The sequence below is a fragment of the Bubalus kerabau genome, chromosome 10 (assembly GCF_029407905.1).
Source record: "Bubalus kerabau isolate K-KA32 ecotype Philippines breed swamp buffalo chromosome 10, PCC_UOA_SB_1v2, whole genome shotgun sequence".
NCBI lineage: Eukaryota > Metazoa > Chordata > Mammalia > Artiodactyla > Bovidae > Bubalus > Bubalus kerabau.
In genome coordinates, this window is record NC_073633.1 from 50949969 (window position 1) to 50963457 (window position 13489).

The following is a 13489-nucleotide window of genomic DNA, read 5'->3' on the forward strand; positions in this document are numbered from 1 at the left end:
TCCCTTTTCTCTCCTCTCTCCCTCCTTCTCATGGTCAGGTCAGAGATCTAAGGAAGAGGGTAATATATCAATACTGAGAAGGACAAGAAATAACATGAGTTACAGTGGTGTACTTTTTTTCATCTGGGAAAATGGAGATAATCAGAGGACTGTTGTAAGTTGGTGTTTCTCAGCCCTGGCTACCCATTGGGGTCACCCAGAAAGTTGATTTATTTATGTTTGGCTGCACTGGGTCTTTGTTGCTTTTTTCAGGCTTTCTCTAGTTGTGGCAAGTAGAGGGCTGGTCTTGCAGAACTTTGGCTTTTTATTGTGGTGGTGTCTCTTGTTGCGGAGCACAGACTCTAGGTGCGTGGGTTTCAGTAGTTACAACTTGAAGGTTCTAGAGTACAAGCTAAGTAATTGTGATGCACGGGCTTAGTTGTTGTCCTGCATGTGGAATCTTCCTGGACCAGGAATCGAACTTGTGTCCCCTGAATTGGAAGGTGGATTCTTATCCACTGCAGCAACAAGAAAATCCCAGAAAGTTTTAAAAAATATCTTGATTCCCAGTCTGAGGAAATCAGAAGCTCTAGAGGTGGGAGCCAGGCAGCAGTAACTTTACGATTTCCCCAGGGATTCTGGTGTGCCACCAGGGTTGAGAACCCCTGCTCTAAGGATGAATGCTGCTTCTGCTGCTAAGTCACTTCAGTTGTGTCCGACTCTGTGCGACCCCATAGACGGCAGCCCACCAGGCTCCCCTGTCCCTGGGATTCTCAAGGCAAGAACACTGGAGTGGGTTGCCATTTCCTTCTCTAATGCATATGAGTGAAAAGTGAAAGGGAAGTCACTCAGTCGTGTCCGACTCTCAGTGACCCCATGGACTATAGCCCACCAGGCTCCTCCATCCATGGGATTTTCCAGGCAAGAGTTCTGGAGTGGGGTGCCATTGCCTTCTCCGAAGGATGAATAGAGTTGGTGAATTGCTTAAAATGAAGATAAACCCAAAACTGACCGTGCACTGGAATCATCAGAGAGTAGGGTGGGATGGGGATGTGTGTTAAAATTGCACTGATGCCCTGGCCAGACATTGCAGTCCATGTAAATCAGTGACTTACTTCTGCCTTCACATGAGCAACAGACTAATAACAGTAATATTAGTCACCATTTATTAGATTTGCCTGCAGGCCAATGTGATGTATTTTTTTTTATTAAAAAAATGTTATTTATTTACTTGACTGTGCTGGGTCTTAGTGGTAGCATGTGGGGTCTTTTAGTTGTGGCCTGTGGAATCTAGTTCCCTGACCAAGGATCAAACCTGGGCCCCCTACATTGGGAGCGTGGAGTCTTAGCCACTGGACTGTCAGGGAAGTCCCCCGTGACGTGACATATTTCCAGTCCTCACAGTTCCTTGGCAGGGAATCACAGTTCCCATTTTACAGATGAGGAAACTGATGCACAGAGGGGGTGACCACTGGCCCCAGGTGACAGTGTAAGTCTCCTGAGACCAGGCCTGTCTGGCCTGGAAGCCTGCTCCTTCTGCCCAGGGCTGGCCTAGTGGAGCATATACTCCAGCGAGTGGCCTTGGCTCCCTTTGAGGCTCCCCAGGGCAAGCTGAGCCGAGGACCCTTGTCTTGCAAAGAGAGGGAAGATAAGTAGCATTGGCTGGCATTTGGCTCTGTGTTAGTCATCAACTCTCAAAATACCTCCTTTTGGCGGGAGGAGGATGCCTGCTCATGTTAGGCCTGACCCCAGTCACCTCTCGTTGCCTCAGCTGCTCTCACAGAGAGAACACTCAAAAGCAAACGCTCATTTGCTTTTTGAGAGTTAGAGGAATTTTTCAGGCATGTGATACAGAAAAATGCCTCTGTTTCCCTCTAAGGAGAAGGTAAGCTTTTTTGTCAAGGTGATCTGAAATATTTAGCTTTGCTTTGTAAAAATCCTCTGCCTCCACCTCTGTGCTCCATAAGCTTAAACAAATAGTTTAAAATCCTTACACTTTGGCTTTCATCCCTCAGGGCTGCTGATCCCAGGCTCCTTGAGGTGTCAGGGAGGAGAGGAGCATGGCCGTCCTGACTCGGAGACGCATAGCTGCCTGGGACTCGAGGCTTTGTCCAGTGTTTGCTGGCACCTGCTAAGGGACCTGATGTCCCAAGGCCCAAAGCTGCTCCCAGGGACCAGAGATCTTGCTGAGTGTGTTCCCTCTGACTTTGGGAGGCCTGATTTAACCCCACTTGCATCAGCCCCTCGTGTGTAGACAGCCCAGAACCAGTATTTGGGGCATAGCCAAAATTTTAGAGTTGGCAGACAGTGTGCTATATACATGGCTCCACAAAGCCTTCTAGCCCAGCCGCTGGAGCCCTCTCCCTCCGCAGATCTCCATCTGTACCTGATGTCTAAGTCTTTGGTCCCTGCCCCTTGCTGCCCTGGCAGAGCCTGGCACAGAGTACATGCTCAGGTAGCACTGGGTAAAGGGGGAAGAGGGGATGGAGGGATGTGTGAACAGGTGTTTGCTGACATCTCTCCGATGGTTGCCATAGAAAGCTATTTAAGTGTTGGCATCTCTTATTCCTTACTTGCTCTACTTGAGGGTCTGTTTCTTTGATCACTTGGGTGTATTCTGAAGCTGTCTCTCTGAGGATTATTCTAGTAATGGAGTGATTCAGATGTACTACTAGTTTCTGAGGCTGAGGCAAACATAGTAAGTCCCCTACATACGAATCTTCAAGTTGCAAACTTTCGAAGATGCAGACGTGCGTCCCATCAGCGTCGGGTGTGAGAGAAACTTCAGCTTGCCCCCCGTCTCCTGTTGCTGACGATCCTTCAGCTCTACCCTCTCCCACCTCCTCTCTCTCCTCTAGTCAGTAACTCCTCCTGCCTGTTCACTAGAGGCCAGCCCCTGTGTACCAGCTGTTGTACTGCACTACTGTGCTTTTCTAGGTACCGTAGTGTAAGACTAAAAATGTTTTCTTTATTTGTTGTTTTTTATGTATTATTTGTGTGAAAAGTATTATAAACCTATTACAGTTCAGTACTATATAGCTGATTGTGTTAGTCAGGTACCTAGGCTAACTTTGTTAGACTTACAGACAAAATGGGTTTACGAACACGCTTTTGAAATGGAACTCGTTCTTATGTAGGGGACTTACTGTATCCAGAGCACTTCCTTGTGCGTGACTTTTACCCCAGCACTACTAAGAGAGTACATCCAAAATGTGGAGTCTGGCAGCCCCTTGTTAAGCCATTAAGCTGAACCTTAAATTTTTTATGGTTTTTGTCTCAAGCAGTAGGTATTGTGGGTGTCAGGAAAACCTGGGACACTGGGAGAAGGGGAATGGGAGGATCCCCAGGAGGGTGGCCATTGGGTAGTCTCCAAAGACTGAGAGTGGCCCCCAGTGATTGCCTTAACCTCACCCCCAGTGATGGTGAAGGCCGCTGCCCTTCCCTGTGTGGAGGGGGCTGCCTTTAGAGCACTCAGGGAGGCTGGCCTGGGGCCACCTGCCACTTTGGCAGGTTTCTGCATACAGGTTTCTCAGGAGGCAGGTAAGGTAGTCTAGTTTTCCCATCCCTTTAAGACTTTTCCAGTTTGTTGTGATCCACATAGTCAAAGGCTTAGGTGTACTCAGTGAAGCAGAAGTAGATGTTTTTCTGGAGTTCTCTTGCTTTTTCTATGATCCAACAGATACTGACAATTTAATCTCTGGTTCCTCTGCCTTTTCTAAATCCAGCTTGTGCATCTGGAAGTTCTTAGTTCACATACTGCTAAAGCCTAGCTTGAAGGATTTTGAGCATTACCTTGCTAGCATGTGAAATGAGCACAATTGTACAGTAGTTTGAACATTCTTTGGTGTTTCCTTTCTTTGAGGTCAGAATGAAAACTGACCTTCTCCAGTCCTGTGGCCACTGCTGAGTTTTCCGTTTGCACCATTTCATGGATGCTGTCTAGGTCCCTGGAGTGAAGGATTCAGGCTCAGCCCTGAAGGGCACTAGGCATAGTCTTGACTCCTTCACCTGTCTTAGCAGCTTTATGAACAGTGGACAGGGTCCTCGGCTCTTTGGTCTGGCTTTGCCATCAACTCTGTGATGACCTTGGGTGAGTCACTTGATGTCTCCTGTGCCTGTTTCCTAATACCTTACAATTCTCTGGTGCTATCTGGGCTTCCCTGGTAATTCAGCTGGTAAAGAATCCACCTGCAATGCAGGAGACCCTGGTTCAATTCCTGGGTTGGGAAGATCCACTGGAGAAGGCATAGGCTACCCACTCCAGTATTCTTGGGCTTGCCTGGTGGCTCAGTTGGTAAAGAATCCACCTGCAATGCAGGAAACCTGGATTTGATCCCTGGGTTGATAAGATCCCCTGGAGAAGAGAACGGCTACCTACTCCAGTATTCTGGCCTGGAAAATTCCATGGACTATCTGTCTTCTAATCATGACAAACACCCACCGTGGTTACTAACAATGTTAGGCTGCCTCCACCCCATCCCCACTTCCATCGGGATCCCCCAGCCCCGCTGGCATAGCCTCTGGCCTTGTCTTTAAGTGCTTTAGCCTGGTGTTTGCTCTGTCTTATTGTCCGAGCCACTACCTGGCTCGAGTCAGGTAATTGAGGTTTTATTTGTTGGGAAGGGTTGGAAACCAAGGTGCAAACATGAGACTAGAGAGGTGCTTTGTCTCCTTATAATTGTAAATAGATGAGTTTGTACTTGCTTCCAGATAAAGGAGGCCCAAACAGATGATTGTTACTATTAGTAGTTTGACCGTGCTGACCGTTTTTACTATTCATTCATTCCATACCTTGTGGCTTGTAGGATCTTAGTTCCTTGACCAGGAATCATATCTGTACCCCTTGTAGTGGAAGTTCAGAGTCTTAACCACTGGACCATCAGGGAAGTCCTGCTTTTCCTTTAAAATCTTTCCATTAAGTAGTATAAACCTCTGGACCTTGTGATTTCATCTGGTGAATACAAGACAGGTTCTAGCTGAAGTTGTGTCATCTGGATCAAACCAGTAGCCTTTCAGGGCCTCAGTGTTCCCATCTGTACACTGGAAATGACAATACTACCAATCCTTCCTAGTACAAGGTAAAGGATTCATAGGAACAGAAGGGGAGCCCAGAACTTTCTCTGTCTCTGGATGATGGCCATGTGGGGATCCCGGCTGATGACATGGCTTGTCCTGCCCTGGAAGAAGGAGTTGCTGTGGCCGGGGGGTGGTTGCCAGGTCACCTCTCCCATGACCACAGTGATGACCTCATTGTGTGTGTCTGTGTCCCGGCAGCGGCCAGTTCGCCATTGTGAAGAAGTGCCGGGAGAAGAGCACGGGGCTGGAGTACGCGGCCAAGTTCATCAAGAAGCGGCAGAGCCCAGCCAGCCGGCGGGGCGTGTGCCGGGAGGAGATTGAGCGGGAGGTGAGCATCCTGCGGCAGGTGCTGCACCCCAACGTCATCACGCTGCACGACGTCTTCGAGAACCGCACCGACGTGGTGCTCATCCTCGAGCTGTGAGTGGGAGCCTGGGACCCGGTGGACAGCAGGCTTGGGGCCGGGGGGAGGAGGGAGTCCAGCCACAGGCCCCAGAGGGAGCAGCAACCTGCCGGCCAGAAGCTCAACCCGGAGGAGATGAAGTCAGTAGGGGACGGTTACCCTCAGTTACCAGCTCCTCCGGAACCCAGGCAGCAGAGACTGAGAGGGCCAGGGTCTAGGTCTGGCTTTCATTGGACCCTGGGGATCAAAGGGAAGAAGTGGCCAGCGCTGGGGTCCTTTCCTGGCTGCTGAGCATGTTAGAGGGTGGATGAGGGGAGCAGGAGAGCCATTAAAGAGAGTCTGTTTTTCAGAGAAGAACAAGCACCCTCCCAGCTCTGTGAAGCCCTTCCCCAGCCCCTCCCCAGGAAAGCCCCTGCCTTTGTACTGTGTCTGATGCCATGATTATTATTGTGCATGCATGCTTAGTCGCTCAGTTGTGTCCCACTCTGTGCAACCCCATGAACTGTATATAGCCCGCCAGGCTCCTCTGTCTATGGGATTCTCCAGGCAAGAATACTGGTTATTGTAGTAACAATTATTTAGAGAGCTCTGCTGTAAGCCAAGGTCCTTTGTGCTAGTCATCTTGTTCAATTTTCAAAGACGTTGTGTTGAGGGAAGTGTTCTACTTACCCTGAGAGGACTTTGTATTCACTTTGCCGAGAATGTCTATTATCTCATTTAATCCTTATCTCCATGTGATAGGATCACTGTAACATGTGATCTCTGTGTTACAGTCAAGAACACTGAAGTCCAGTCACTTATTAGATCCTACAGCCAGGAAGTAGCAGGACCAGGGCTGGGGCCACACTGCTTGTGTATGTGAGGTGGGATGGCCTCGGGCTGGGCCTGCTGGGGAAGCCTTCATTCCAAGTCTGGTGGAATTTGGATGGGTGATACCAAGACTCCAGGGTTTGGTCGGGCACCTGATGCCTCTCCTAGAGACAATTCCATGGACTGGGGATGTGGGGCTCTGGCGGACCATAGAGTTTGAGCTGGACTGTGGCACAAGTGGCAATGGCGGTGTCCAGTCAAGCAACAAGACCCCGTGTTGGGAGTGTTCTGAGCCTCATAGGCGTGAGGCGTCTCCCAGTGAGCAGAGGAGCAGTGTCATTTGTCTCAGCAGCCCCTGACTTTGTGACCTGGGGCAAGTTACCTCACACCTCTGAGCTTCAGCTCTCATCTGGAAAGCTGGCAGCCATCCTTAACCCACCTGCAGGTTGGGTGGGCCACCTGACTTTGGAGACCATTCTAATTTGAGAACATGCTCTGGTGTTGCCAGGCTATAGATTTATGTAGCAGATGGGCATTTGCATACTCTTGCATTGGATTCTTAAATTATCCAACTCAACATTCCAGTGCACACAATCACCCATGCTTTTCCCTCCTCTAACTTCCAAAGTCCTCCATGTCTCTCCCAGGGACCTCTCAGCCAGCTGGACTAGTCATTGTACACACCTGCCTGGCTCAGACAAGCTTGAGGGGGTTCCTCCAGGATGGCCCGAGGTGTGACGTGTCCCAAGGCTAAGGGTCAGCAGGTGGCTCGCTGGTTCCCAGCAGAGAGTGACAAGCCCACCTTTGCTGGGAGAGCCAGGCCATTTCTTTAAGTCTATTGCCCAAAAAACCTTATAGCAACCAAAAAAGAAGTTATATTCAGAAGCCAACCACCCAAACACCACCATTTACGTGTCCCTGTGGCTCCTCTCAGTCTTTATCTGTTTGTGTACAATCTTTGTACTTATACAGTTTCCTGTTCTGCTCCCCCTCCCCCATTAAGTTCATAATGCCATGAACAGCTTTTTTCCTTTCCACTGACTGTATCATGTTTCCTTGAATTATATACATGTATCTCCTTGTTGTAGGACATTTGATTTTTCAGTTTCTAACCATTATAGATTTTATTGCCATAAAGCAACTTTCTTCCCATATTTTCCCATTTTCTTTTGAATTAGTTTTTTTTAGATAAATTCTCAGGAATGGAGTGACTAAGCTGACATTTTTAGGCTCTTGGTGTCCTCACCAAGGACAGTCTTGCTTAACCAGTACCACCTGCAACATGGGAATATTCCATCTCCCTGCAGCCTTGCCAACCCTGGGGCATTTGTTTTAAAGCAGGGTTCATTATTTATTGTCTTTCCCTCTATCTATTGAATATATATATATATTTGTTTTGTGTACATATATATATTGTGTGTATATATATTTTTTGGGGTCGGGGAGCCATCTTAGTTCCCAGACCAGGGATCCAACCCATGCCCCCTACAGTGGAAGTGTGGAGTCCTAACCACTGGACAGCCAGGGAATTCCCAAGTCCTTTATAGTTACTAAACGATGTTTGGGGGTTTTTTTGGTCATTTTAATTGGCATTTCTGTCATTGCTGGAGAAGTTGTCTGTTACTCTCTGTTTGTAGAACCCTAGGAGTTAGGGTCTAGGATGTTCTTGAGTTGTCCCTGTTTCTCCAAGCAGGTCATGGCCATTTCTCCAGCCATGGTTTGCAAGCAGTTACGTGCCCTCTTGTCGTGAGCCGTCACCACCTGGAACATCAGTCGTCATACTAGTACTCCTGTGGTCTGCTTAAGCTGCTCTGTTTGTGAAGCTCTGTCTGTTCATAGTTTCTCTATCTCCTCCTTTACTCTTAAGCTGTCTCACTATCTCAGGGTGCCAATCTGTGGTGCTAGGGATTGCTAAGACGGTGTCTCAGCCTTGTGTGAGCAGGGTCTGAGAGAAGGACCTTTCAGGAGAAAACGGCTTTAAAAATATAGTTATTCATTTGGCTGCATTGGGTCTTCGTTGCAGCACTTGGGATCTTCATTGTGGCATGCGGGACCTCTCATTGCGGTGCATGAACTCTCTAGATATGGCTCACAGGCTTTAGTTGCTCCACCACATGTGGAATCTTAGTTCCCTGACCAGGGATCGAACCCGTGTCCTGTGCACTGCAAGGCAGATTCTTAACCCTGGACCACCAGGGAAGTCCCTTTCTGTGGGCTTCTGTGGGTGACCTTGGTGACCACTGTTGAGCTGCTCAGGAGCCTTCAGCCTTCTGGTCCTCACTGTGCCCTACTAGGTTCATGGGTTTGCCTGATACTTAAACACAGGTGTCAGAGCCCATCTGCTCAGTTGATGTTTGCAGATTTTGTGGGTGGAGTTACCTCTCAGCACTGTTTTCTGGTACAGGGCTTCCTCCTGCTTCCTGCTGAAGTGGCCAGTGCTCAGAGGCCATCCAAGCCCTGATCTAAGTCCCCTCCAGCTGTATTACCCCATCCATGATGGCCAGTGCTGCAGCCACCTCTCATAGGACCGATGAAAGCAGGGGTGGGAAGGATTTATCTATCCATATAAATTGGCTTCGCCTGAAGGAGGGCATGGCAACACACTCCAGTATTCTTGCCTGGAGAATCCCATGGACAGAGGAGCCTGGCGGGCTACAGTCCATGGGGTCAGAAAGAGTTGGACACAACTGAGTGACTTAGCACAGTACAGCACATAGTTGACTTCTGTAGGGTGTAAAGAATATTTTCAAACTCTCAAGAAATTAACTCATGTCACATGTGCAGCTGGCTTTGAAAAATGTAGGTCTGCTCTGGGAGGTTTGGGCAGCCCTCCCATCCCAGGCTCCTGACCCCTCTGGGGCCCCCTTGACTCCAGGCTGGTGGAAAGTGATACCTCAGTGGGTGCATTGAGTCCTGGGGACTGGGAGCAGAGCAGAGGCCAGGCTGTTAGGTTTTTCTTTTCCTCTCTAAGTTAAATTGTTTAAGGATGTGAGAAGAGAGAAGCTTGGGTGGAGGTGGGGTGACTCCAGGGCAGAGGCCTTGGAGCTGAGAAGCTCTGGGGAGAAACTACATTGCGAGGGTAACAGCTGGGTTGAAACAAAACCCAGGCTTCTTGATACCCTTGAGAAGACACGCCTGAGAATTGATGCAAGTGTTCCCAGCCTGGGTGTCAGGGCTGGGACCGTCACCCCAGCAGGCTCATCAGCCTCCCACTTTCCAAGTCTCTAGGGGCAATTCTAAGGGCTACCATAACTTTCCCTCTCTTCATCCAAAGGAGAGTATGTCTGTCCGGGTCTCTTGTCCAGATCACACTTTCAGGTACAGCAGCTAATTACTGACCCCCACCCCAAGTCCTCACCCAGCCAGGGCCTTTACATCAGTAACTTTGGGTGACAGGACACATCTCCATTATCATGATATTCTTTTACCTTTATGCAGCATTCAGTTTAAGGTAGGAAGGGCAATATATGCCTGAGGTCACAGCCTCCCATGACCCAGCAAGGCTGCAAGTATGAAAACAAATATTGGGCTGGGTCCTGTGTGTTCCCAAGGGACACTGTGGATTGGAAAATTTGCAAAGGACTCCGACAGGTCTCTTGCAAATGCCAAGCTTTCACTTCTCTATGATATAGAATATTCTGTGCCATATTAATGTTTTCTTTTATTTTTAAATTTTATTTTATTTTTTGGCCACACCTTGAAGCTTGTGGGAATGGAAGCACATTGGAATGCATTGGGAGCGCAGAGTCTTAACCACTGGACTGCCAGTGAAGTCTTGTGCTGTGTTGCTATTTTAAATGTCTTATTTCTTTCCTTTGTTCTTTTATTCATCCACCTTCTCTTGAATGTCTTTCTTGCACACAGTGCCGTGAGAGCAAAAGGTAATGTAGCTGGGGAGAGAACCAGTCAGACACTGACAGCCCAGGGTGAGAGGGCACTCATGCAGCTGGACGGGGCTGTCAGAGGATAGCCCAGGGCTTGGGGTGGCTTTGAGTTTTCCTTTTCTCATCAGCAGTGATTTTATAGCAAGATGCTTAAGCTAAGGTTTAGTTTCAGTTTTTCAAGTTGTAATACTTTGTAGGTGTTGCTGTGTATTCCCTATTATATCATGGCATGTCCAGTGTTCTGCTTTTCATGATGCTAAGATTGATGAATGGGTCAATATATGGATATTTTTAAAGAAAGGAAAAAAGATTTTGAGGCTCTTTAATTAGGATGGACTAAGTGACAGGGCGTGAATGATTCCCAAAATGGACAGAAGCCATTCAGAAATCATTTGAGGTCTCATATGGTATAGTGGTTGAGTGTCATTCTGCTTGGGTTTGAATCTTGATTCTACCACTTACTGACTGTTTGACCTTGAACATGTGACTTAACCTCTCTGAGTCTGTGTCTTCAATTGTGAGATAGCAAAATAATAGTCCTTTAGCTCATAGGGTGTTGTGATGATTAAATGAGATAATGTGCAACAAGTATACATAATGCTCCAAGTATTCAATGACTATCAGTTACCATTATTAATGTTGCTATTATTACAAAAATACAGGTTCTGAGGCCTTGCTGCTAGAGAATCTAATTTGGTAAGGTCTGTGGTAGGACCTGAATATGTGCATGTTAAACAAATTTTCCAGGTGATCCTGAGTTTCCAGATCCCCTGGCCCTGATCCCTTCCTGAGATCTTTTCCTGGGGTGAGCATTGACTGTGTCCCAGCTCCTGAGATGTGCATGCCGGCTGGATACCTCAGCATGCATCAGCGGCCAAACAAGCCCAGTAGGACTGCCAGATTTAGCAAATAAAAATCTCTCATTTTGTCTGGCAACCCTAAATCCCGAATTCAGGTAAAACTGTAAACTAGTCTTTACAGGGGAGATTCTTTTTGCTCTGTTGGTCTCTCTTCCATCATCAACCATAATGTATTGGAAAGTAGAGTGTGAGGACAAAAGCAGTATTTTAGAGTTTTTAAAAATGAATGTAAAGGATGGATCTTGATGGTTAAGGTAGGGACATGCCTTTGAAGAGGTCGTGCCTTCTATAAAGTCACAGAAAGGGGCTTTGGGAACAATTGTCGTCAGTCTGCCCATTTTGCAGGTGAGGAAACTGAGGCCTGCCTAGAGGAGGCGGGGCAAGGAGTTGTCCAAAGCAGGGGTGGACTGGAAACTAAGTCTCCATTTTCTGCACCAGCATATGTTCCTCTTTGTCATCCCACATAGCACTTGTTTCTGTCCTCGGTCACCTCCGTTGTATGTCGGGAGGGGAGCACCCAGGGTAACTAGGGACCTGAGCCTAGAGTGTTAGCAGAGGCCCTTTTGCTGTCACCTGAGGGTTCCGTCTCTTGTGATCCAAAGGGAGGAACACAGCAAATAGAAGTAGCAGCAAAGTCAGTCCCTGTGCTGGCTGGACTGAGCCCGAGAGGTGGGTGAGGGGGTTCTGCCCCGCAGGGTGCCTGGGGGCAGGGGCAGGGGCAGGGGCATGGGCTTGGGCTTCTGGCACATGGGGCTGACTGGGCCTGGGCCCTCCCTACCGGTGTCTTGCAGAGTGTCCGGAGGAGAGCTCTTTGACTTCCTGGCCCAGAAGGAATCCCTGAGTGAGGAGGAGGCCACCAGCTTCATTAAGCAGATCCTGGAAGGGGTGAACTACCTTCATGCCAAGAAAATCGCTCACTTTGATCTCAAGGTCAGTGATGGGGGGAAGGGAAAAGAGTTAGTTCAGGAAGAATGGACCCAGTCTCTCCAAATGTCATTGCCAGGAGGGGTCAGCACTCACTTGACCTTCCTCCCTCATCTTACAGTTGAAGACTCTGAGCTCCTGGAAAAGAAATGATGGCCCAGGAGCATCCCTATCCTGAGTTTCATTCCACAGATCAGGTTTTATTCATGTAGGGGCTGATGGCAAGAAGCTTCTGAATCAGACTACAGATACCTTATCTCTTTCAGGGAGCATTTGGGGTGTAATTTTAAAATAAGTGAGCCAAGGACAGGAAATGTGAAACCAAACCCATTTCACAAGACTGAACTTTTCAGTAACCAAGAGCTCACTCCTGAGCCAGCAGCTAGACGCATTCAGATGAGTACTGCTGAGGTTGCCTGGCGCCCTGGGCCCAGCACAGAGACCAGCATCCCTTGACCAGAGGTTGGAAATCTTAGAGCCCAGTGACCACTGGCTGCGTTCCCCCACCCCACCCCTTCCTGTAGCCATGAAACTGCTTCCAGGGGCCACTGATCATTTGTGGTCACTGGCGTTCAGGGTCAAGAAAGTTCACTGTGACCACATAGAACTTCACAAAGCAAGAGTGTGGTCAGAGTCAAAGGACTGGTTCCCATAGTAGCTGAGCTCAGTTTCATAGACTGTTGAGCCTTTACAGACAGGTGAAGCATAAAGATCCTCCAACCCGTGATCAGGGGGACCCACTCACCGGGGAGGAGACCCACTCATTTTGCTATGCAGAAATTCCTGTGGTGTTTCAACCATTGTGCTGAGTACCTGGCTGTTGCTACAGGTACAAAATCAACTCAGGACTTCTCTGAGCTTAGTTCCTCTTTTCCAGGACCTTGTGCAGGAACCAGAAGAGAGAGATCAATAACTCTAAGTGCTGTGATAGAGGGAAGTACATGGAGGCTGGGCGTCTAAATAAGAAAGCATCTAAGTCAGACTCTGGTGTCTAAGAGGACTTCTTGGAAGTGGTGGTATTTGAGTTGAATTTTGAAGGATTATCAGGCATTATCAAGGGAAGGGCCTTCTAAGGAAGAGAGGTTAGCAGGTACATGGTCCTGAAATAGCATTCAGGCAAAGGTTGAATGTGCTGAATGGAGAACCTAGGGGACAGCAGGAGGCAGACTCAGGGAATGGGAGCTAAGCCAAGGAATTTGAACTTTAAGAGATATGGGACCAGGTGAGCAGGGAGGTGAAGCGAGCAGATGCGTATTTCAGAAAGATCCCTCTGAATGGGAGCACAGATAGAATGGGGACAGTAATCTGGGTGAGATGTGGCAAGTGCCAAATTAATTTGAGGAGGGATGGATTCAAGATCTTTTAAGGTTGCTCTGAAGATTGATTAGGTACCTAATTAGATGTGGGAGATGAGGGGGAGGGCAGAGTCCAGGATGACACCCAAGCACTGGCTGGGGGTCCGGCCCAGAGAGGGTTTGGCATGCCTGGGGTCTCAGCAGCTGCACCAGGGCATGGGCTCACATCCCACACGTAGATTCCAGCCCAGTTCTTAC

General features: G+C 48.4%; 1 protein-coding gene across 1 annotated transcript in view; it reads left to right on the top strand.

Moving 5' to 3' along the window:
- The window catches only part of DAPK2 (death associated protein kinase 2), a 139276-nt gene that overhangs the window by 88602 nt on the left and 37185 nt on the right, over positions 1 to 13489 (top strand). The window contains exons 4-5 of the mRNA XM_055539006.1: positions 5254 to 5475; positions 11804 to 11942. Coding sequence (XP_055394981.1) covers positions 5254 to 5475; positions 11804 to 11942 — 361 coding nt within the window. The remainder of the gene's footprint in view (positions 1 to 5253; positions 5476 to 11803; positions 11943 to 13489) is intronic.